This window comes from Sturnira hondurensis, unplaced genomic scaffold, assembly GCF_014824575.4.
Source record: "Sturnira hondurensis isolate 20B ecotype Veracruz unplaced genomic scaffold, ASM1482457v3 Scaffold0004474, whole genome shotgun sequence".
Taxonomy (NCBI): Eukaryota; Metazoa; Chordata; class Mammalia; order Chiroptera; family Phyllostomidae; genus Sturnira; species Sturnira hondurensis.
Window position 1 is genome coordinate 16,630,166 of NW_028077105.1, and position 25,310 is coordinate 16,655,475.

At 38.2% G+C, this 25,310-nt stretch overlaps 1 protein-coding gene across 9 annotated transcripts in view; it reads left to right on the plus strand.

Annotated features, from left to right (window-relative positions):
* Positions 1-25,310, plus strand: part of FAM184A (family with sequence similarity 184 member A) — a 103,590-nt gene that overhangs the window by 38,452 nt on the left and 39,828 nt on the right. For all 9 annotated transcript variants that reach the window (XR_005066442.1, XM_037045849.1, XM_037045846.1 and 6 more), the window contains exons 4-9: positions 921-1,102; positions 3,660-3,857; positions 5,874-5,996; positions 14,597-14,758; positions 18,297-18,418; positions 19,167-19,317. Coding sequence is in view for 8 of the 9 variants with exons in the window: in XM_037045849.1 (XP_036901744.1) it covers positions 921-1,102; positions 3,660-3,857; positions 5,874-5,996; positions 14,597-14,758; positions 18,297-18,418; positions 19,167-19,317 (938 nt within the window). In the remaining variant the exon portion in view is untranslated. The remainder of the gene's footprint in view (positions 1-920; positions 1,103-3,659; positions 3,858-5,873; positions 5,997-14,596; positions 14,759-18,296; positions 18,419-19,166; positions 19,318-25,310) is intronic.

Genomic DNA, 25,310 nt, shown 5'->3' on the forward strand with positions numbered 1-25,310 from the left:
CTTTATCTCACACTCACTTTTAAAAACATTGTTAAACTTATTGAGGTGACATTGGTTAATGACATTACATAAGTTTTAAGTGTGTAGTTCTGTAATACATCACCTGTGCATTGCCCTGTGTGCTCACAACCCAAAGTCTGCCTCCATCACCCTCTTCACCCTCCTCTCCCTCCCCTCCACCTCGTCCCCTCTGGTTACCACCATAGTGTTGTCTGCGACTGTGAGTTTGTTTAATCAATACCTTTCGAACAAGCTGTGTGCAAATTGTGCTCAGTCACACTCACTTTTCATCTTTCTCTTCATTCCCTATCTTTTTTTTCAATTTGCTGCTGTTACTTATTTTTTCATAACATTGCTGGCCCTATCTATCTTTTACTCTGCCTTAGTTCTTTATCAGGTCTCTTGTCTAAAACCAATTCAGTTTCAACCAAACTGCTCCCTGCCACCTTTGGTCCCTGCATGCTGGTTTCTTCCTTTTTATGATAGAATTTGAAAAGAGAAGAGATTAGAAAAAAGAAATTCCTCATTTTCATGCCATCATATTAGTCAGTGCATCCTCGTTTATTTTGTTTTACTCCTAGTACTTCTATCTGCACCCTGAGGGGATACCTCTGCTTCAACTTGTGTGGCTTGAGATCTTTAAAAATTAGTTGCATGGTCCTGGGTGCAGGGAGCAACATCAGCGCACTAATGTTTAAGTTATTTAAGTTATTCTAATTTAAGTTATTCTACTTGGTACGAAGTATTCCCGTGATAAATATTTCCGTTTTACCCAGTGGGGAAATCAAAGAACTATTTGCACATGCAAACCATTTATTTCACTTAGGTATTAAGTACAATTTAAGTACAATTGTGTTAATAAATATAGACTGTTTCATCTTACAGTGCAACAGATTTTAAATTGGAGGGGTGTTTCTTAGGTCATATCGGAATGCTTCAAGCAACTCAGATGACCCAGGAAGTTACAATTAAAGATCTAGAATCAGAAAAATCGAGGGCCAATGAGAGATTATCTCAGCTTGAAGAAGAAAGGGCTTTTTTGCAAAGCAAAACTCAGAGTCTGGATGAAGAGCAGAAACAGCAGATTCTGGAACTGGAGAAGGTAAAAATGGATTGAGGATCCCTCCCCCTCCAAGAAAGGAGAGGAAGAAAAGTTTGGTTTTTCTCTTTTTAGTGCATTACTTTAACCCTAGTTGTTTTTGTATGAGGAATAAAGGTATAAATCTGGACTGTCCCATTTTGTATGTATGTTCAATGCATTGTCAGTAACTATAGTGAAAAAAATTAAGTCAGTTCAGTCTATTTCAAACTGAATAAACTCCTGTTTGAGTGGGATATACATTTGTGATTAATTGTATTTGGTTTGCTATGGATGAAATGTATTATCAAATATATATATAAATAAAACTTCTACAAAACCAAAAAGGATAACTAACATCAAGCTCTGAAAATTCATTTACCAGCATATTGAATTTCTAGATTAAACAAGTAAGATATATCATTCATAGAGTAATTCTGAATATTTATTCCAATTTTTCAGATATCTGCAATACCAAGTGGGAGTTCTGGACACTCTTTCTCCTTCCCTCAACAGCCAAGCATACTGAAAAGTGTCTGTTCTCCTTGCCCCTTGCTCACCTCCCATTCAGTCCTTGCTCGGGTGCAGTCTGGTTTCTCTTACCGCCACTCCACAGACTCGGCGTTTGCCTCAGCCTCCAGTGACATCCTGGTTACTGGATTTGGCGGATCTTGTGTTACTGTGGTACTTACTCCTCTCTGACCTACATCGTCTCTCTTGTGATATTTCACGTTCTCTCACCTTCTCCTCCTATCTCCTGCTCCTGCAGGCTTGTTTGTGAGCTTCCCTCCTCCATTTGTTCCCTTACCATTGATGTTGCCCATCATTTTCATCTCATTCCACGTGCTCATCGATTTCAGTAACGTCAGCTGTCACTTGTTCAGCAGTAGCTGCCAAGTCTGTTGGTCTAGGCCACATCTTTTCCCTGAACTTGAACCTGTTTATCTAACCCCCACTACATCTCACAAACATCAAATCAGCATGCCTAGAGCTTTGTCTCCTCAACAGGACAAACAGCACTGACTTGGTAAATCAGAACCCTGGGAATCAGTCCTGATTACTCTTTCCTTATCTGTTACAAGTCCGGTTGGTTCTGCTCCCTAATGTACTTTTATTACGTCCTCTCCTCCTCATTACCCATTCACAGATGCTAAATCTAGGCACCTGTCCTTTCTTGCCTGGATCACAGTTACAACTTCCTAACTGCTCTCCTTGCCTTGAATCAGCTCACCAGCCTACTGCCAAGATGATTGTATTTTAAAATGTCATTTAATTAAATTTCAGGGATTTCTCACTCCTGTCAGAATACTATCCAGAGTTCTTAAAAGACCCCTATCATTTGACTCCTGCCTAGTTGGGAGCCCCATTCCTGACTGCTCCCAGCGTTGTGTCTTATGTTCTGTCCACGCCTAAACTTCGCCACCTGGTTTAACACCTCTCATCTTTCAAAATGCTGTCCATGGTTATGAATGCAAGCTTTTGACACCTGATCTAGGTTTGAAAGTTTCTCATCTCTAGTTTCCTGATGGGCCTGTAAGAATTTAAATGACAGAACATGTCACCATCATCATCTCAGAAGTGTTCTCTTCCAAAAAGCCTTCCAGATCTCTCTCTGTGTCTCCACCCTTTCCTCCCCCTTCCCCCCTCCCCTCTTCCCCCTTCTTCCCCCTTCCCCCCTTCCCCCCCTTCCTCCCCCTCCCCCCTTCCTCCCCCTTCTTCCCCCTTCCTCCCCCTTCCCCCCTTCCCCCCTTCCTGCCCCTTCCTCCTCCTTCTCCCTTCCTCCCCCTTCCCCCCTTCCCCCCTTCCTCCCCCTTCCTGCCCCTTCCCCCCCTTTCCCCCTTCCTCCCCCTTCCTCCCCCTTCCCCCCCTTTCCCCCTTCCCCCCCCTTCCCCCCTTCCCCCCTTCCTGCCCCTTCCTCCTCCTTCCCCCTTCCTCCCCCTTCCCCCCTTCCCCCCTTCCTCCCCCTTCCTCCCCCTTCCCCCCCCTTTCCCCCTTCCTCCCCCTTCCCCCCTTCCCCCCTTCCTGCCCCTTCCTCCTCCTTCCCCCTTCCTCCCCCTTCCCCCCTNATGGGTGCCCCCTTCCTCCCCCTTCTTCCCTCTCTCCTCCCCTGCCCAGATTAGGCTCCTTTCCTGTATACTCTCACAGCATGCCATGCACACTTCTTTTGTAGAGCTTACACAATTATATTGCCATTGTTGTTTCACTTTTTTGTCATTAGATTGTGAATGCTTAAAAGGCATATAATTGGAAGTCAATAAAATTGTATTGAGTAATATCATTTGAGTGGGTAAGTTGGTAAGCCATTTTAGTGTAGTTTTGACATATAAGAAGACTTTCTCTCTTCAGTTTGTAGATGTGCTAATTCACTTTTGGTTCTTACTTAATAATACTCTATTTTATCACTTGCTTTAAAATTATTTATTTGCCTGCACCACTTGTCATTTTCTGAAGCACCAATGATGTATTATTTTCATGTTCCATAGTCTAAATCTCGTGGCACCCAGTTCAATCAAGTTTATGTATTCAAAATACTAATGGAAAAGCAGGTGCCAATTATTGATCTTTATTTGTTTTATTTTAGAAAGTAAATGAAGCAAAGAAAACTCAGCAAGAATATTATGAGTTGGAGCTAAAAAACCTGCAAAATAGATTGGAAGGAGAGGTGGCTCAATTAAATGAGGCCCATTCTAAAACTTTGGAAGAATTGGCTTGGAAGCACCACATGGCAATTGAGGCTATCCACAGCAATGCAATTAGGGATAAGAAAAAACTACAAATGGTAAGTAAAGATGCAGTTTAGGATTGCATTTAAATTGGTGGAGTTCCTGTAATGATCCAGCGTGACCTAATTGTGGAGTAATGAGTTGCTTCATTTTGATGGCTGCTGTCTTGTGATCAGTCCGTAAATCTTGGTTCAGAGAGGGATGTATGTAAAAGCTCTTGACATGAGATATAGTTTATGAGACTGAATGAGGCGTTTCCATTTGTATAAGCCGTAATAGGAACACTCCCTTGATCTTGGCTGTCTGTTCGTGTGACAGCAACATATAGGTGCCCTCCTCAGGAAGCCTCAGCTAGATGAAGTGCTGACTCTCTTACCTGCAGTTTTCTTCCCTCGGAAGATGATTTGTTTTGTTTTCCCTCAATTAAATCATCAGCTTCTAATAGTAATACTCCCGCAGTACTCCCGCTTTGCTGAATGTTTTTTATTATACATGGGTGCTGGATTTTACCAAACGCTTTTCTATAGCTATCAATATGATCATGTGGTTTTTGCCCTTTTTGTTTATGTGGTGTATTACATCTATTGATTTGCAAATATTGTATTATCCTGGCATCCCTGGGATATATCCCACTTGATCATGGTATATGATCTTTGTGATGTATTGCTGAATGCAGTCTGCCAATATTTTGATGAGGATTTTAGCATCTATGTTCATCAGAGATATTGGCCTATAATTTTCTTTCTTTGTTATATCTTTATCTGGCTTTGGAATTAGGATGATACTGGCCTCATAAAAAGAGGTCGGGGGTCTTCACTCTTCTTGAATTTTTTGGAATATTTTGAGAAGGTTAGGAGTTAGCTCTTCCATAAATGTTTGGTAAAATTCTGTGAAGCCATCTGGTCCAGGGCTTTTGTGTGACGGGAGTTTTTTTGTTTATTACTTCAATTTTACTAGTTGTTATTGGTCTATTCAGGCATTCTGCTTCTTCTTGATTGATTTTGAGAGATTATACATTTTTAGAAATTTATCCACTTCACCTAGGTTGTCCAATTTCTGGCGTATAGTTGTTCATGGTAATTTTTTATCCTTTGCATTTCTGTGGTATCAGAGAATAAGTTGTTACTTCTTTTTTATTTCTGATTTTATTTATTTGGGTCCTCTCTATTTTTTGCTTAATGAGTCTGGTCAGAGGTCTGTCAGTTTTGTTTACTTTTTCAAAGAACCAGCTCCTGTATGCATTGATCCTTTGAATTGTTTTTAGGTCTCTATGTCATTTAACTCTGCTCTGATCTTGATTATTTCCTTCCGTCTACTCATTCTGGGGTTTGTTGTTGTTACTCTGGTTTTTTAGATGTAGGGTTAGGTCATTCATTTGAGATTTTTTTGTCTTCATTAGGGTAGGCATATTTGCTATGAACTTCCCTCTCAGGACCGCCTTTGCTGTGTCCCATAGGTTTTGGACTGTTGTATGTTCATTTTCATTGTTTCTAGGTATTTTTTTATTTCTTCCTTGATCTCACTGTTGAGCCATTCATTATTTAATTACATGTTATTCAGTCTCCATACATTTGAATGTTTTTGAGTTTTTTCCTTTAGGTTAGTTTGTAGTTTCAAGCCACTGTGATCCAAGAAGATGCTTGATATGATTTCAATTTTCTTGAATTTGTTGAGGCTTGTTTTGTATCCTACCATGTGGTGTATCTTTGAAGACCCATGTGCATTTGAAAGGAATATGTATTTTGCTTCTTCGGTGTGAAATGATCTGTAAATATCAACTAAGTGCATTTGATCTAGGGTGTCATTCAGTGCCACAGTATCCTTGTTGATTAGACAAAATATTTTTACCATTAAAAAAATTATTTAACTGCTACATCATTAATTATTCAGAATGATAACATTTAAGCTCCTCACATAATTAGATTTACTATTAATTTTGATACTATTAATTATGGGTAAGGTTGATTTGGAGAATAAATTGCCAAATATAAACAGAATAGTCCTTTTCTTAGAGCCTATGAAGTATACAATATTCAAAATTTTAAAAATTTTTAAACATTCTTTTTCTTAAGGAATTGGAGGAACAATATAAAAAGGAGAAACTAAACCTGGAAGAGGATAAAAGTCAGCTTCAACAGGAGCTAGAAAACCTGAAGAGAGAGCTGGAAGACAAGTTGAATACAGCCAATCACGAGGCAAGAACTTCTTAGCTCTGTCGCCTGTGTTATTTTGTAATGATGAAGTCTTACCTGATAATATTATGTAAGTAGGTGAGCCTCAGTGAAAGTAATAACTAGAGTAAAGTAATCAAAAAATACTCCTTAATTAGTCATAGTACTAGGTGGTATCTCACCAGGTAAAAATTTACTACTAGCAACATTAGAACCGAGGTGCTGTTGGGAGGAAAACAAAACAAAGGAGAACAACACTGTGTAGGAAAGAAAACATGCAAAACATGGACTTAATATTCTCTACTGTCTCCATTTAAAAAAGACTTTCTACGTTCTAGATAGTGTGACATCTAAAGTAATTTTAAAATTGTATATGAAATTAGTATTATCCTAGAAAAGTCTAAGAATAAAATATAGTACAATGTTATAAATCAAAAAGTTGTGAAAAAATAAATGTAAAGAAAATTTTAAATCATAATACCTATATTTCGGCCCGTTCTCCCTCTTGCCCTGTGCCGGCCGTGCTCTAGCACAGCCTCGTAGTCTGTCCTCTTTTCCTTCTGCTGCAGGTCACCCTTCCTGTGGTTTGTAGCCGGGGCTTCCTGCAACAAGTTCTTGTCTTGACCCTTCTTGTCAGCTGTGCCTACCTCACTAGAGTCTTCTTCCCCGGTGATCTTTAAGTCCTGCTTTCTTGTCATCTGTGCGCGCTTACAGAAACCACACGGAAACACACACACAAATGCCCGTGGGCAGGCAGATAATTTGTACTCGGTATTTAATTACACAAGAATTGAAACATTTGTCTAGAGAAGGAATCATGTGGGAACTGATATTATCAGTACAGCTTCTCTTCTGTTGTCCCAGTTAATCCACCAGGGCTCCACATTTGCGCACGTCTCCTGGCAGAGTGCAGTCTTTGTAATTATGGTGTTCTGTTCTCATTAGAAAGCAGTTTAGTTACAATCGTGTTTCTCATAAAGGTCCCCTGGACTTCTCTCAGTTCCAAATGGCTTTTAAGTATTCTTCAAGTATGTATACTCCAAACTCACTGAAAAGAGTTCTAACAAATTTGTAATTGATTTTCCGTCTTAATGTATTTGCAGTTATATTTTAGCATTCTGGAAATATTTTGGTGCTGTGTTGGAATGGCTCCCCAAGAATACGCTGGCTCATTTCTCCTTATGAACCTACCTGCCTTTTCTTCAGCCCGGGACATCTTTTTGTTGTTGTTGTTTGTTTTTCTTTCTTGACTAGGCTCTCCCGAGATAATAAGTATTCATTCATTCATTCATTTATTCATTTATTTTATTTTTAGAGAAAGGAGAAGGGAGGGGAAAAGGGAGAGAAACAGCAGTGTGTGCTTGCCTGTCGCATGCTCCCTACGGGGGACTGGCTTGCAACCCAGGCATGTGCCCTGACTGGGAATCAAAACAGTGATCCTTGGCTTTGCAGGCTGACACTCAGTCCCCTGAGCCACACCAGCCAGGGTAGCATTCTTGTTTTTATTTCCTATTCTTAAAAAAGGATGTCAACATTTCACAGTTAATTATGATGCTTCTTTAAAGTTTTGTTTTGTAAATGATCTTTATCAGGTTTAGAAAATTCTCTTGTAATTTTAATTTCTTAATTCAAAAGCTGTCACAAACTGATGTTGATTTTTCTGCATATATTGAGATTATATTTTTTTTCTTTAATTTTTAAAATATATTTATTTTTTTTAATTTTTTTCTAGATCTTATTTATTTATTTTTAGAAAGGAAAGGAAGGAGAGAGAGAGAGAGAGAAATATCAATGTGTGGTTGCTTCTGGTGCGTCCCCTGCCAGGAACTGACCCGCAACCCAGGCATGTGCCCTGACTGGGAATCGAACTGCGATCGTGTGGTTTGCAGGCCCGCGCTCAATCCACTGAGCTACACCCGCCAGGGCTAATTTTTAAAATATATTTATTTTTAAAGAGAGGGGAAGGGAAGGAGAAAGAGAGAGAAACATCAATGTGTGGTTGCCTCTCACATGTCCCCCACCAGGGACCTGGCCTGCAACCCAGGCATGTGCCCTGACTGGGAATTGAACCAGCGATCCTTTGATTCACAAGCCCGTGAATAGGCTCAATCCACCGCGCTATATACCAGGCAGGGTTTTTTCTTTAATTTCTTAATGTGGTACCTTATATTAATCAATTTTCTAATATTATACTAGTGTTAGATTTCTAGAATAAATCCTAATTAGTCATGAAATATATCTTTTTATATTATAATAGATTGAGTGTGTTAATATTAATTTTAGGATTTTTGAGCCTAGGTTTGAGTAAGGTTATACTTTTTCTTTTTTATACCATCCTTTTCTGGTTTTGGAATCAAGGTTTTACTAGACTCATTAAATTAATTAGGTCTTATTCACTCTTCTCTCTGAAAGAGTTGTGTGAGATTGAAATGCTTTTTAAATCTTAATTGCTTTGTGGTTAGAAATTGCACAAAACCAATTTTTGAAACTTCTTAAGGCTGCCAGCCTTGTGACCTAGCACATGGAGGAAATGTGCTGTTCTGGGTGCGTCCAGTTTACTGCTCTGTGTGCCTGTTCATTAAACCAAGATTTCAAGCTGTTTACTTAAAAAATTCTTCATCCTTTTTGACTTTTATCTTCTTGATCAATTTCTAGAACTGATACATACTATGGTGGTAGAATTGTTTATTTCCCTTTTTATTCTGTCAATTTTGTCAGTTCTGTCAACTTTATATAGTTGCTTAAACATTTTTTGTTGAGTATTATATTTAAATTTTTAAATTATGAATGGTGATAAATTTAAGGAGTTTTTCCCTCTTATTTAAGTGAAAATATTATCACATAAAGGCCCTGGCCAGAGTTGCAAGATGGAGTTTCCCAAAGGCCAGTTCTTTGTCCTGATTAGTGACCAACCAAGGCGTATTTCATGGGCCTAGAACCCTAGTTGGCCATTTCTCAACCCTGGTTATCAGAGTTTTGTTTTTACTGCTAAGTGGATAAATTATCAGGTTTATAAATACTTTTGTCTTGTAAATTGTTTTTCTTTTTGTCTAGCTCTTACCCTAAATTAAATTACTGGGCCAAAGAGTAGGAATAATTTCATAGTTCTCACTACTTATCACTAGATTGTTCTCCAGAAAAACTGGAACTAGAGTTCAGTAACATCAGTAATATTCTATATTTTTATGATGTAGAGAACATTTATTGACCTCATGTCCCCTAGGTGGTAGGGAGCTCATAATTTCAAGTGGCTGTTATGATTCAGTGATAAATACAATATAAATTTAGAGTACAGAGGAAGATCTCTGACTAAAAGGTTTCATAAAAGCTCTACAGAATATGATATTGGAGAATTTAAAAATACAATATGGGAGATGTTTGTTAAAGGAGGCTGTAAATAGGCCAGATATAGGAATGATGAAATACAGTATGGGTATGAGGGATAATGTAAGGACAGTCATATCGGTATGGAAGTTATAATGTCTCAGTGAATCATAGAAAGTTCGGTTTTGGTGCATCAGCACTGCCTACAGTTTTGAGCCAGGTAATTCTTTAGGATGTTTAGTAGTATCCCTGGCCTCTGCACACTAGGTACCGGCAGCACACCCCCACCTCCTCTCAAGTCGTAACACCCAAAAGTGTCTCCAGACACTGTCTTTGGAGGCACAATGGATCACAGCTGAGAATATTATACTTGACCACAGGATGGAGATGGGGCTTGTCAAAAGATACGGTAGAAAGGAAAGTGGAAGGTAAATTGCGAGGGACACTTGTGCCGTGACAAAGGCTTTGGAGTTTATCTTAATGAGGTAGTGATAGCAAGAGAGCAGCAGCGACCGCATGATCGGAGGATTGTGGGAAGAGAGCTCTGGTGGCAGCAAGAGGATGAGTAGTGTGGGAGGGGCTTGGTGGTCTGAGTTGGCTAGATGATTTACGATGCTGTTACATGGGTCCAAGCAAGAAATGATTGGCATCCTGACTAGGAAAGTAAAACTGGGAGTGGAGGGGATTATTCAAAAATAAAACTTATGGAACTTGATATGGTGATTGATAGAAAGTGACTCAAGTATCTAGCTCAAATATTTGGACAGATGCTGATACTCCTACTGGAAGATAAGAATTACAGGAGGAAAAATACTTTGGAATGGTAAGGCCTTGAGTTGGATATGCTGACTTTGAGGGGACTGCAAGACATCTGGGCTGGAACTAAGTGGACAGTTCAGGCTTGGCCCTGAAGATGAGACGGCTGCCCTTAAAGCCACTGAAGTAGATCTTACCCAACAGCAACTGATGAGAAGACTGCTGTAACAGAGAGAAGCGCCCGTATTGGTTTCATAGAGCCAGGGAAAGAGATTGAGAAGGAGAAATCAGGAGCATGAGAACAAAGATTGATGGATATCAAAACCAGGAAAGCAAATGCTACTCATACTAGGGAGCAAGTGCCTCCCAGTGTTTGGCAGTTAGAGTGTGAGGCCTGAAAGGGCGGTGCAAGCAGGATTTCTCAGACACCCATTCTACAGGGTTCAGGAGAAAAGTGGGACAGAAGCTAGAGTTATTAGGTCTAATTTGAGTCATAGTAGATAACAGGGCTCTATTGGCTGACAGTGACCAGAGGGGAAAGGGGAGGGAATTTCAGGGGAAAAGGGGAAGGGTTTACAGGAACAAGTATAAAGAACACATGGACATTAACAAGGAGGTGTGGAAATAGGAGGGAGGTGGGGAGGGCTAGGGGCGTGGGCTGGGATGGGGGTAAAAGGCAGATACTGTACTTGAACAACAATTAAAATGAAAAAAAAAGACTGTGTGTGTATCCTTATACCAAAAAAGTTCCAGATGGGCAAAGGATTGAATTGTAATAAGAAATCCTGAATATGAGTATAAATAAAATATGAAAATACAGGTGACAAACCTTAAGAGAATTAAGGACTTTTGAAACATGATAGCAAAGCCATGAATTAATAACACAGACTATTTGTACAGTTAAAGCTAAAACTTCTATATATTAAAACACATCAAAGGAAAATTATGAGAGGAAAAACTGGGAGGGGTGGAATAAAGTGGTTGGCAAATTGTATGAGTAACAAAAATTCATATCTTTAATACCTTAAAAATATGTGAAACAGTAAGAAAAAATAGACACTAATTTTTTAATGGGCTAAAAAAATATAAAAAGTTAACACCACTACAATTTAAAAACTGGAAATTAAATCAGTGAGATGCTGTTCTCATTATCATCAAATTAATAATGATTAAAAAGTTACATGAGGCCATCTAGTGTTGATAGGGGTGAAGAAGGAAGCACTTAAAAGCTGCTGATGAGAATATAAAATCATACAACTTTCTGTTTTTAGATTTTATTCTTTTTAGATGGAAGAGAAGAGAGGGAGAGAAACACTGAAGTGTGAGAGAAACATTGATGGGTGTCTCGCATACACCGAGATGGGAACTTGGCTCGCACTCAACCCAGGCATGTGCCCTGGCCAGGAATTGAACCTGTGATCCCTCAGGTCATGGGCAGGTGCCCTATCCACTGAGCTCCACTAACCAGGGCACATATAATTTTCTTGGAAAGGAATTTAGCAGCATGTATAAAAACCTTAAAAACGGTCATGTCCTTTGTTTGACTCAGCAGTTTCATTTCTATGCATTTAACCAAAGCAAATAACTTAAGGATTACTGACATAATTTCAGCACTGTTTATTGTGGAAGAAATTTAGAAACAACTTAGATTTCTGTAGAATTCTGTGCTATAGAGGAATAGGGATCTTTTCCTAATCCACATGGAAGCATCTTTGCTCTTCTTTCCGTTCTCTGGAGCTGCTACCAGAGTTGAGGGGGATTGCTTTTTTCTGGTTATATACTATAAGGTCAAGAAAGTGAAGGTATTGAAGATCCTTTTAGGAGTTAAACATTTACAGATTGAGATGAAAAAAGATTTAATTGCTAGTAAAATATACAAACTTTCTGTTATTGACTTATTTGTTTATTTAATAAATATTGAGTGGTATTAGATACTAAAGCACTGCATTGTACACTGTGGTTACGGTGGTGAATAAGTCAGATATGGTCTTTGCTGTATGGAGGGATATATGTGGAAACAAGTAATTACAAGTCTGACACATATTACAAAACAGTGATAAGTGATTAACATGGGGTTTGCCACAAGGATAAACCAAGGAAAGCATCTACAAAGGCCCTTCTTTAGAAGCACAAGGAGTTTCTAGGAATTGGAGGGATGCCTGTATAGATGGAGTATGATAGCGACTATAATAATAAATTTTTATTTAGTTCTTACTATGCTCCAGGCATTGTTTTATATAGTTTTTCCTAAGTCACCAAAATTTATGTAACCTGCCAAAGTCACATAGTAGTGGATAAACCCAATAGTGGATAAAACCAGTGGATAAAGTGCAGTCTGGGTGGAAGCCCTGCCAAGGCTGCATGGACCACATGAAGCAGAGTGGATTCGCTGAACAACAGAGAGAGGTTTTGGTATCGGGAGACAACAGGTGTGTTCCACACCTGTTCATTTTTACTGCACTGTAGAAAACAAACTTTAATCAATTATGCTCATCACATTATTTGCTTATTATATTTAATGATGCATAATTTAAAAATTTTTGCCAGTTTAGGCCCTGGCTGGTGTAGCTCAGTGGATTGAGCGCGGGCCTGCAAACCAGAGGATCGCGGTTCGATTCCCAGTCAGGGCACATGCCTGGGTTGCAGGCTGGTTCCCTGCAGGCCGACTCCCAGCAGGGGATGCACAAAAGGCAACCATACATTGATATTTCTCTCCCTCTCCTTCCCCTCTAAAGATAAATAAATAAATAAATAAATAAAATCTTTTTAAAAAATTTTTTTGCCAGTTTAAATAAATATTTCTTCTGTCTCTAAAGTGTTAGTTTCTTGAATAGATCTTCTATTTAATTGCTTACGTAGTGACTATAATATTGTTGTTCGTAAGTTTTTTCATCTATTTCATTTGTACATGTAATTCTTAGCTGAAAATTTTCCGGTTCGTGGAAGAAAATTCTCCATGTTATAAATTTGAGTGTTCCTTCCTTATTGACAATGTCCAATATCTGTATGTTGTCTTCTAGTTAAGTAATTTTTTCCCATGTGTCTTTAAATTTAATTATAATAACTCTGTAAGGTAGGTATTATTGCTTCTATTTTATACTGACCAACTCAGAACTTGAAACTAGAGTTTCTGCTAAGTTCTGTACTCTTTCACGTCTGTTACAGCCACCTTTCCTTACATTCTTTCACCCATTCGTTGCTACGGTACACTTTTATGCCAAGCAAGATCAACACAAAAAGTAGAGAAGATACAAGTTAGCAATATAGAACAGAGAAAGGAGTCATAAAACAGTGACAGATAACATTTAAAACATGTAAATGAAATGAATACTATATACAGATAAGCTTTAATTTTAAAAATTAGGACAAAGATATGTATATATGAAAATTTAAATTTCTAAAGTGAGTCAAATTAGTTGAACAACCTGGACAACCCATTTATAACCATAAAAGCAATAGTCCAACATGTATCTAGAGAGAGACTAGGCCCAGAGAAGTTGAATGGATGAATTTTACTAAATTTTGAAGAAACAGGTGAATCTTTGCTATGAAAATATCTCAAAGCACAGAGAAAATGGGGAGCTTCCCATCTCATTTACTGAGGTCGGTGCCCCTGTACGGGTATTAACGAGGTCCGACGCTGCCATCACCAGCATGGCTCAGCATAGCATAGGCGGTGTTAGCGCCTGTCTGCGTGGAAAAGAGACAGGAGGGACTCATGCCCGCAGGAGGGAACTGTGGATCAGGGAGGGTTGGAGGAGAATGTTCATTGTTTTCCTTGCAATATCTTTATTTACAGTGAGAACAGTTAAGCTGCTTTTAAACTATCAGTCTTCATTTTTATAGTTTTGATAGGCTTGCAGTTATATAAAAATGAAACTTTTACTTCATAGTATTTTCCTAGACAATTAAGAGTATTTCATTTGATTTTAGTTTTTATAATTTGAGGGTATGGATCTGCTTATTTAACAAATTGTCTATTAGCTCCTAATTTCGAGTATATAAATTCAGCTCTTAACAATTTTATGAGACAAATTTTGTATGAAATCATAAGTTATTGAAATTAATGACACATTTAACCAGCTTATCAATATTAGCCCGAACTTACCAACTTTATAAATAGCAGGAGAACTGGGCTCAAATGAAATATGTGATTCAATTTTATAAAGCAGTTTTAAAAAATATTTTATCAAAGCGTACCTTTTTTTCTCAACTTCAGAGAAGGCTTAATCTTGCTTTAATTCCTTTTCATAGGTATTTGGTTGTATGATAGGACCAGGATTTCCCTTCTTTACACCAGGAGCTTGAGATATATGCATTTATTTCTATGGTTGTTACAAAAGGGAGAAATCATAAATAGGAAGGTCTTTTCAAGAAACAACACATGAAGGCCATAATGATTATTTGAGTGCTTCTTCTAAATTCATCGAGCAAGATCCATTCAGATAAATTACGACTAAAGAGAAGACTTTAGGAAAACAAATGCGACGGTTTTGCTAGTGGAATACAATGCAGTATATTAAAAGTACTCTACTAACTTGCAGATCGGCCGCCTCCAGGATCTGGTGAGGAAAAGCGAACAAGGTCTGGGCTCTGCAGAAGGACTCATTGCCAGTCTTCAGGACTCCCAGGGAAGACTTCAAAGTGAGCTTGACTCAACTAAAGGCAGGCTGAAGGAGACCAAGGATGCTCTGTTAACTGTTGAGGTAATTTCATAATCCTGCTGTAATCTAGACATCAGCAAGGTAAAAATATCATTTAGTCACTTAAAGGTTATTGTAAACATCCCATTGTGCATAGTTTAGCGTATTAGTTTCCTGGGGCTGCGGTAACAGAGTACCTCGAATCTGGGTGGCTTCACACAACAGGAAACAGTTCTGGAAGCTGAAAGTATAAGTCAAGATGTTGTCAGGGCCATTCTTCCTCCTAAACCTTTAAGAAAAGATCCTTCCTTGCCTTTTGCAGCTCATGGTAGCCCAAGGCATTCTTACAGCTACAGCACTTTACTCTCTGTCTTCACAGGACATCCTCCCAGTGTCCTCACATTTTCTAAGACTCTCACCCTGAAAGAAGGGCTCACCCTGCTCCAGTATGTCTTCATCTTAACTAACTACGTCTGTAATGGCACTGTTTCCAAATAAGGTCTGAGGACTGAGGGCTTAGGGGTTAGGACGTCTCCATATAGTTTGGAGACACAGTCCAACCCACAACAATTAGTATGCAGAGTTCTTTTAGTGGTAAGAGTTGGTACTCTCATGTGTAGCAACTGAGTGATTCTCTGTGACTTCCTCTTTGAGAAAGTTCTGTCCTTCCCCTTCCATTCTCATGGAGCAGAGCGAATATTTAGACTGCCTTAGGAGAGAAAAAATCCATAAAGCTATGGGAATAATAGGGAGATCTTCTTACTTTTTCATTCAGAGAAGTAAATTAGAGTGTGGACTCTGAAGTCATTGGATATGAATTCAGGACCTACAACTTAGTGTGTAGCTTTCAGCATGTTACTTATTCTAAGCCTCAATTTCCTCATCAGATCCATGCTGGAGGTTAGGGTGTCGGGGAATAATACACTTCACACCACTCTGGTAGTAATTAAATGAGATAAAACATTTATAGAACAGTACTTATCAAATGGTAAGCCCACAGTAAATGCTGCCTTTTATTTAATATTTCAATTTTTTCTTTAGCTTAGAATTGATGCCACTTCAAAAGCATATAAACACACTGACTGGTGTAGCTCAGTTGGTTGGATGTCATCCTACAAAGTGAAAAGTCAGTGGTTCAATTCCCAGTCACAGCACAGGTCTGGGTTGTGGGTTCGGTCCCCAGAAGGGGCATGTATGAACACTACCAATCGATGTTTCTCTCTCTCATCAATGTTTCTCTCCTCCTTCTCCCTTTCTTCCTCTCTCTGTAAAAATAAATAAATAAAATCTTAAGGAAACAAAAAGCATAGAAACAAGAGACTTTAGTGGATATAGCTTAGCTTGTGTATGGTGCATATATATAATTCTACTTATATTTCATCTGAGTTATAATTATACTTTATGTATTTCTAAAGCTTTGAGTACTAATTATGCTCTATTTTTAAAATCTGTGACAAAATAAACAGACTATTTGATTCTTTTTGAATCTTTTATTCATTCCATTTACCTGTCCCTAGTGGCTATGTGACATGAGCATTACATATAACAGGGAAGAGGTTGGAATTTAGAGCTAGTATAATATACAACTTAATATATTTTGTGATGCCAAGTGTATTAACTGTAATGTCAATGTTAGCATTCTTTGGCATAAAACTGACTAAACCGTGTTGAGATGTTTTTTCCACTTTCAAAAATAACAAGAGGTTGATACCTTAAAGTAGCAAATATGGTGACAGGTACTTAATTAGATCATGATGATCGTTTTGTAAGTGTATAAACATTGAGTCACTCTGTGGTATACCTGAAACTGGTACAATATTGCATGTCACCAATACTTCAGTAAAAAAAAAACAAGATAGTAAAATGTGTTTAAAAATAAAGAGTCGAGATATTTCTAATGAATACTGATAGAATATTAAATGTTTTAATAAGGTACCATGGAGGATCTAGGTCCCTCACTTTGCTTCCTGCCTTCAGGGCATTTTCTCCGGGTTGCCTTCCCCCCTCCCATCCTGGCACTGAGAATTAGCCGTAGGGATTCAGTTTCAGCTCTTTAAGGTCCTTGCTCGTATTTTCATTGTTCTGTCAGATATTAGAACATAATACAAATTTTAAGCAAAACTCCCAGCTATTTATTTGCTGATCTGCTGGGCAGTTTTAATTGAGAAAATATAGGCGCTGTGTCACAGTTTACCACAACTTTGGGAAATTTCCTTAAGAGCAAGTGTTTTGGTTTTGGTTTTGGCTTTTTTCTCCTCTTTTTCTACCCCAGCAACGTCTGGTAAAGTGCTGGGCATTCGGAGAAAGAGATACACTTGAAGTAATTCTGCTCCATTTGATGCTACTTGTGGTAGAAAAAATAGTTCCCAGGGGCAGAGTATTTAGTGAAAAGGACAGTTGGCTGTGATGGCTGAGTTCAGTTGTCAGTACTTACTGCTCAATAGGCAGGTCAGCAATAGGGAATGTGAGTTTCTACACTGACTGCTGCTTTCCCACTGGTCTAGGATGTACCCCTTAACAACTGCAGCTAGCAAGCGGGTGACCTGGAAAGGGTCTCTGTGATAACAGGAAGATGGACCATCATCTGTTCTTCTCCTGGGCCCTAAGAATGGCTGCACTGCTGGCAGGGACTCAGGGTTGCCAGTGTTGTCCAGAAAAGGTCACCTCCAGCCCCAGGCTCCAGAGAACCCCTTGATTTGTGCTAATCTGGAGGGATTTCATATAGATGGTATCATATTACCATAACACTAAAAACACACGTGTCACTGATTTGGCGTTATGTATTAGAAAATACTCAATAGCCTAAATTTCTCATAATTATTTTAATCATGTCAGTGGGGCACAGCTATAATGCTTAAGCTTTGAATAAATAGCATACTTTTGAATATGAATGAATTTGAATAACTTATCTGTATAATGTGTGTACATGTAAAGATAATTGACTAATAGTCACATACCCATAATATGGGAGATTTAGTTAAGATTTTTAATTATGCTTATTTTAAACTGTTTAAATAATTTTTAAATAGATGGAGAACAGGATGACAGCCAGTGGTGGGGTGAGGGGTGAAGGGATTGAGCAAAAAGGAAAAAGGACTCATGGACGTGGACAGTGTGGTGATTGCTGGGGGAGGGGGAACTAAATGGTAATGTAAAAAAATGCGCTAAAGAGTAAATTAAAAATAAAATAGTTTTAAAATTATAAACCGTAATGAAACTTTGCATGGGGACATTTATTTATTTTTTTAATTCTATTTTAATTGTTGTTCAAGTACAGTTTTCTTTTACTCCCATCCCAGCCCACCCCCACAGCCCTCCCCACCTCCCTCCCATTTCCACCCCCCCATTTTTGTCCATGTGTCCTTTATACTTGTTCCTGTAAACGCTTCCCGTTTTCCTCTGAAATTGACATTTAAACTATAAAATATGTACCATATGTTTTACTGTCATAATATCTCCAGTAATTATCCTAGAGAGCACTATCAATTGTTATGCTGTAAGAACTTAAAAGTTACGATGGACGCACTCTGCGTATTTAAAATAACCAGCAGTGACTGTGCTTTTGAAGACTAGTCTTTACTGAAAAGTTCTTATTCTTCAGCGTGAGCTAGAACAAGAAAGGCAGCAGCACGAAGAAGCCCTTGCTGCGGTGAAGGGAGAGGAGAAGCTCCGAGTGGACAGAATGGCCCATGATTTAGAAATGAAATGGACTGAAAATCTCAGGTGCCGTTTTTACTCTGTGATGTAATCTCTTCGGTGCAGATGTGCAGAAAGTGGTTTTCCCTGTGGCTTATACTGTATTGCTGTTGATGACGTAGTGGCAGCATTTGTAATGAATTTTTTCCTGTGATTAGATACGAAGAAATTGGAATTCTTCCCCCCCGCCCCCCCCGCTTTGAATGCAGACTGCTTTTTTTCTGATTTCATTTCCTGGAATATAAAGTAGGTAGCATGTAACCTGAAATCAGAACACTTATTTGTTCTAGTACTTATTCTGCCATTAGTAACATTGATAAATTCATGATCTTGGGTAAGTGACCAATTTACCTCATAATCCATAACTATAAAGTAATCAACTCTTATTCTNGTGGCAGCATTTGTAATGAATTTTTTCCTGTGATTAGATACGAAGAAATTGGAATTCTTCCCCCCCGCCCCCCCCGCTTTGAATGCAGACTGCTTTTTTTCTGATTTCATTTCCTGGAATATAAAGTAGGTAGCATGTAACCTGAAATCAGAACACTTATTTGTTCTAGTACTTATTCTGCCATTAGTAACATTGATAAATCCATGATCCTGGGTAAGTGACCAATTTACCTCATAATCCATAACTATAAAGTAATCAACTCTTATTCTGAGTTGACTTTTGTGGAGGATTAATTAAACACTTAGGAAACATGTAAACAAATATACTGCAGTTATTGAGAAAAATAATTCTCTCTACAAAGAAAATGCATTTGTTTTATTTTAGACAAGAGTGCTCTAAACTTCGTGAAGAGCTAAGACTTCAACATGAAGAGGATAAAAAGTCAGCCATGTCTCAACTTCTGCAGTTAAAAGAGCGTGAGAAAAACGCAGCCAGGGATTCATGGCAGAAGAAAGTAGAAGATCTGTTAAACCAGGTAATAAGAGTCTGTCTGTACGTTAAGTTAGGAAGTGTCATTTTCCTTGACATTCTCTAGCTAGGGAAATCTTATACATTTGGTGTTAATTCATTTTGCTCTTTTTCTCTTAAATTTCATTTTTCAATTACAGTTTATAGTCATTATTATTTTGTTTTAGTTTCAGGTGTATAGCACAGTGATTAGACAGTCATGCACTTTATAAAGTGGTACCCCTGATATTTCAAGTACCCACTTGGCACCATACACAATGACCAAAATGTTCATCATTAGCCAAGTGGATGAAAAGTTGTGGTACATATATCCAATGGAATATTAATTAGCCATAACAAAGAATGAACTCTTTTGATTTGCTATAGGATGGATGGACCTAGAGGGTATTATGCTAAGTCACATTAATCTGATGGAGAATGGCAAATATATGTTTTCACTTATATGTAGAATTTAGAAACAAAATAAATGAACAAATGAAATGGAACAGACTCATGCATACAGCGATCAGACTGATGGCGACAGAGAGATGGAAGGGGATTGGGGAGCTGAGTGAAAAATAAGAAGGAATTAAAAAGTACAAATTGGTCATTATTTTATTTTTTTTCATGAGACAAATTTAAAATTTTTTAAAGCTCTAATTGGCTTTAAGTGATTCATGAATTAGGCAACATCTCATGTAACAACTAGAAGGGTGTTCCCCCGAACTTGTACATGTATAAAATCAAGGAGGTATATTTGTAAATGTAAGAGTTGTAGTAATTATGTTACACATAGAGTTCTAAATACTGAGAAGCATTTACAGTTTTTAGGTCTGATATTTGAACACATTAAAGGTTTTAAATGGGAAAAGTCACTTTTTTTTGAAAGTATAAAATCTTGTTTTCAGACCATTAGATGCCATTTGGGCAGTGGAAGGTAACCTTTATTTATTGTACTCTGATGGCCTAAAGCCACTTACTGGAAGTGAGCTGTTTACTTCTTTCTCACCAACAGGGTGTTGCCAGTTGCGCTTCAAAATCACTTAGAACATGGTGGTATTCTTAAATCTGTCTTCTTATGTCATTCTTGCTTATTTCCAGAGCATTTATATCTATTACCAAAAGAATTTTCATTCATTTACACAACTTCTGAATTTACAAATTCTTAGCATTCTCCTGCCAAGCCAGTAATTAACTAGGGCTGGCTGCATGAGTCACTAGTTGAAAGCCAGCACAGAACTTGGAGAAGCAGCAGCTCAGTGGTTTAGTGCTAGGAATCCACTATTATCTTTCTGTTTGTGATCCTGATGGATTTCCAAATAAACAGGATAGGCTTTTTGTAAGTTATTTTGTTACCTAAGTACATACGTGCAGTGTTTTTTAAGAGTACTAGGGGCTTGCCAATTTGTGTCTGGGATTCTATAGTCATAATGATATACATACATGTGTGTATATGGGTGGGTATATGTGTATATGAGCTTTTGTGACTAAACCTGAAACCTTTGAAACTCACAAAAATAAGAACAATGAAACAAGAATTCTCACCAGAAATTGAGTACCACTTAGGGACCTAAAGGACAGATTTTACTGGATGGAGTGGTGTTCCTTTTTTGTAATGGAACCATTAGGAAGATTTAACTGTTTCAATTACATGATAAAACTGAAAAGCACCCCTGAAAGTCTGCCCTGGTTTTCAGTCAGGGCATACTGAATATAGACATTTTTTGGCTGAATTTTACACTGTAAAGAGAGCCCACCACTTCTTCCACCTATTTTCTATTAAGTCATTTTATTCATTATTCATTCAATCTCTCATGTCAGATTTCATCCATGCTTCTCTTTTTTTTTATGTCAATTATGCATTGTTCATTTGTAAGAGTACATCATGCTTTGTATATTGTTCTATTTTCATGTATTATAAAATAATCTGTTGCACATTGGCCCCAGTTTTTGCCAGTTTTACGGAAAGAATTTTTTAGTCAGCCTTCAATGCAGATTAATCATAAATATGAAGATGACCGGGAATTAATTACTTCCACAGTAATAGGTGAAACTACCGTGGGCCACTCTGTGCCGTCAGGCCATTTCTCCAAATCAGCATCTTTATTCCTCCCTGCCTCTCCAATACATAGGGCATACACTTCACCATAAATAAACTGGAAACAACTTTTGCATTCCAGAATTGTCTACTCTTGAGAAAGTTAAGAAAAAAACTGAAAAAATTACACATTTAAATGAAAGTGGCTATTATGTTAGCAAGGTTTCACTCTTTCTAGACATACAAGGTGACAAAAAATTATATCAGGACACGCAGTCTTTTTAATGGAACTTTGTAATGTATAATGGACTCCTCCCTCCTGCCCTTTGGATATTGTTCTCAGGACTCTTTCAGATGCATTCCTAGAGCCTGTGCTGACCACTTGCCTGATTCCTGCTAAGCCCTGTTTTTGATGCCCGCCACTCCCAGCCATAACCCCATGACCATTTCACTCTCTTCATGGCTACTGGCCTCACCCATCCCCCTTACCCCAGCACTGCCAACACACCTGTACACTTGGGGAAGGCAGATCTGGTTTGAGGGTTGAGATATTTGGAAGACTGAGAGTAGGGAATAGAATTATGATGGTCAGGGCTTAAGCAGAAGCATATGTTATAAAAGGTATCAGAAGATCTGCACTTTTATGTATTTTAACTATTTCAGTGAACTGAGTCAAGTTAGTGCATTAGCTTTCTTGTATTTCATCCCACTTGGAACAAAGAAGAAATAAAATAATTTCATTCTTGTGAATTTTAGACTCTTAAGAATTAAATTTGCTTTAAACCAGGGGTGTCTTTGGCATCTCTGGGCTACACTGGAAGAAGAGTTGTCTTAGACCACACGTTGAATACACCAACACTAACAAAAACTGATGAGCAAAGAAAGGTTTTAAGTGAATTCACAGTTTTTGTTTGGCTGCATTCATAGCCATTCTGGTTAGACACCCCTGATCTAAACTAACTTTCATGGCCTACCTACCAAAAAACAGGCAGAGAAAAGCATAAGAATTTTACTTCTCTTGAATCAGATGTTTTTCACTTCATGAAATTTTCGGAAAACTATTATTTTCATTCTGTGCTTAAATTGGATTGTAATTTAATATCTTTTAGTTTCCTTTTAATATTTCATTGTATTCACTTTTTCTATCCAGTAATTATACTTTAGTCCAAGACTAATTATGCTCCCTAGGTTTATTGGTGTGCACATCAGAATTCCTTTAAAGCAAGATAACTGCATTCTTATTCTTCAAATTGTATAAAGAAAAGCAACTATGTAGAGTCCCTTGTGATCCTATTTTCTGTTTGTGATTCTCTAATACCATTATATATTCCTTTATTTCACCTTTCTTTAAGGCCAATTTTATTTTGGTTGCAATATGATGATTTTATATTCCAGTGCCCTCATTCGGGGCAGTGGCCTGAGCAATTTGGGCGACACACAGATTATTCAGACACAGAAATGGAATGTTACAGTTTGGGTCTGATCTTCCATTTTTAACTTTGAGATCCCCAGGTTAATTTAGCTGGTTATAGCCATGTATCTAATACAATTTATCCTCCATGAATTCACAGTCAAATGGGAAGAAGACATATATACAGATACCTGCAGTGAAAGTCACTATGCACAAGTGACTTGATAAATGACCTGGACAGTTTGTGCTGTGAGAGCAGTGGTGTGTTGGAACTGGCTCCTCCCAGGTCACAATTGTGTGCGTGTCTTCTCAGCTCTGTGTTCAGGGACATCATGTTGATGGTTTGCAGTCAGTCATCTGTGGTGTGGGTGTTTACAACACATATATTAGCAAATTCTACAGATCAGGGCTTTGCTTTCCTGAGAGCTGTTGAACATTCATCGCATACCACTGGGAAGGAGTACATAGTAGAGAAAGAGTAGTATCATCCATGTGATTGGGAAAGACTTCATTGAGAAGGTCAGCTTGAGTGTGACTGTTGAATAGAATGAAGAATGAACACAAATATTTGTATTCAGTCAATAAACATTTTATTGCATATACTCTTATTTCCGAGGCATATGAGGAATAGAAAAACAAGAAATGGGGATAGTTGAGGAGAGAAGTTATAGGGAGAAATCGACTTCTAGGCTAACGAGTTCAAAGTTTACTCAAACTATAAAACTCTGTTACAGGTTTATGGGTAGGGGGCTAACATGCTGAGTTTTTTTATTTTAGGAAGTTCCATATGGCTGTGATATTGAAGTGAGGATAAAATGGAGACATCTCAATATAAATATCTGAATCCCAGTGTCTGAGATGGAGTGCATACCATGCACCCTTCCTTTCCCGCTCAGCCTAAGACTGGTTCTCCTAGACGCAGCCATCACTTACTGCTTGGCCATCTCTGACTCTCCTTCTCCCCTTGGACAGCAATCCATCCACCAACTACTCTCCCTTCTGTGCACATCCAGGAGGTGCCCATTTCTCACCATTGCCTCCACTCCCACCCTAGGCCAGGCCACTGGCAGTTGTTTCCTGCACTGCAACTGGATCTATATTTGGTCTGGGTTTCTAATCTCATCTGCCTACTAATTATTTTCTAGCCAGCCAAAGTGAGGCTCCTAAAATACTAAGTTGGATCATGTTATTCTCCTGCTTCAAACCTTCCAGATGCTTCTTAACCTCCTTTAGAATACAACCCACACTCTCCCTATGGCCGCAGTAGCCTTTGGACTCTGACAGCACTGCCAACATTACCTCCTGCCCTCTCTCCCATTATTTTCTGCAGTCATCCTGGACCAGTCAGTGTTCCCGGAACACACACCATGCTTAATCCATCCCAAGGCCTTGGCATATGCCAGTCCCTCCACATGGAACCCACTTGATCCAGATCTGCAGGACTTGTTCTTTCACTTTGTTCAATTCTGTGCTCATATCTTAACGTTCAAAAAGAGCTTCCTTGACCACTTTCTCCAGAACAGCACTCTCCACCACTTTGTCCGCACATTCTGCTTTGTGTTTCGTTGCAATGCTGATTGCTGCATGGTATCGTATTGATTCTCCTCTCTGCTGCAGCACAGTTCCATGAGAACTCGATCTTTAACTGCGTCGTTTACTCTACATCCCCAGCAGCTTACATTATGCCTGGCACATAGTAAGCACTCAATAGTTGTTAAATGGTGATAAAAAACCAAGGCATAGCTACCAAAGAGGAAGTTGTCAAACGTGAAGTACAAATCATTCTAGCCAAAGACAACCTGAATTAAGAGAATAATTCAAAAAGGCACTGAGAATATAAAAGAAATCAGAAAGGAACAAATCATGTACTTTCATGAAACGGAGAAAAAAGTGTTAAAGCTGACTCAGGATTTGAAACTAGAATAATGAAGAGAAGATGATTATTTGAAACAAAAAAGTCATGATATGCTATACTTGAGGGGGTTAAGATGGTAAATTTAATTTTAGGTGTATTGACTTTACAATCACAGGCTATTTTAAAATTTTTTACACAAAATTGGAAGGAGTAATGACACAAGAAAGAGCTAACACAGTAGAACAAATGCTCGTGATCAAGAGCAATTGAAAAGCCAGTTTCTCACCAAGAGTTGTTGCAGACTTCCCTCTCATCTCTAGACCAGTGCTGTCTCATATGGTAGCTACCAGGCACCTATGGCGGTCAGGCACTTGAAATGAGGTTCATCAAAACTGAGATGTCAATGTAAAGTATATACTAGGTTTCAAAAACTTAGTATGAAAAATAATATGGGATGTCTCACTGGTATTTTTTATAAAATAACATGTTGAGATGATAATGTTTTGGTTATACTGAGTTAAATAATTTTACCTGTAAGGTACTGTATATTAAATATTGAATTTCGAAATGTTTTATTAAGCTTTAGTGTTTTATTTGAGTTATAATGTAAGATTAGTGTAGATATTTTTTTCAAGGAAGTTACAAATTAGTAAGTAGCATTTCCTTTATTAGTAAAGAGAATTTTATTCTTTCTGTTGGCATTTGATGACACTTTGA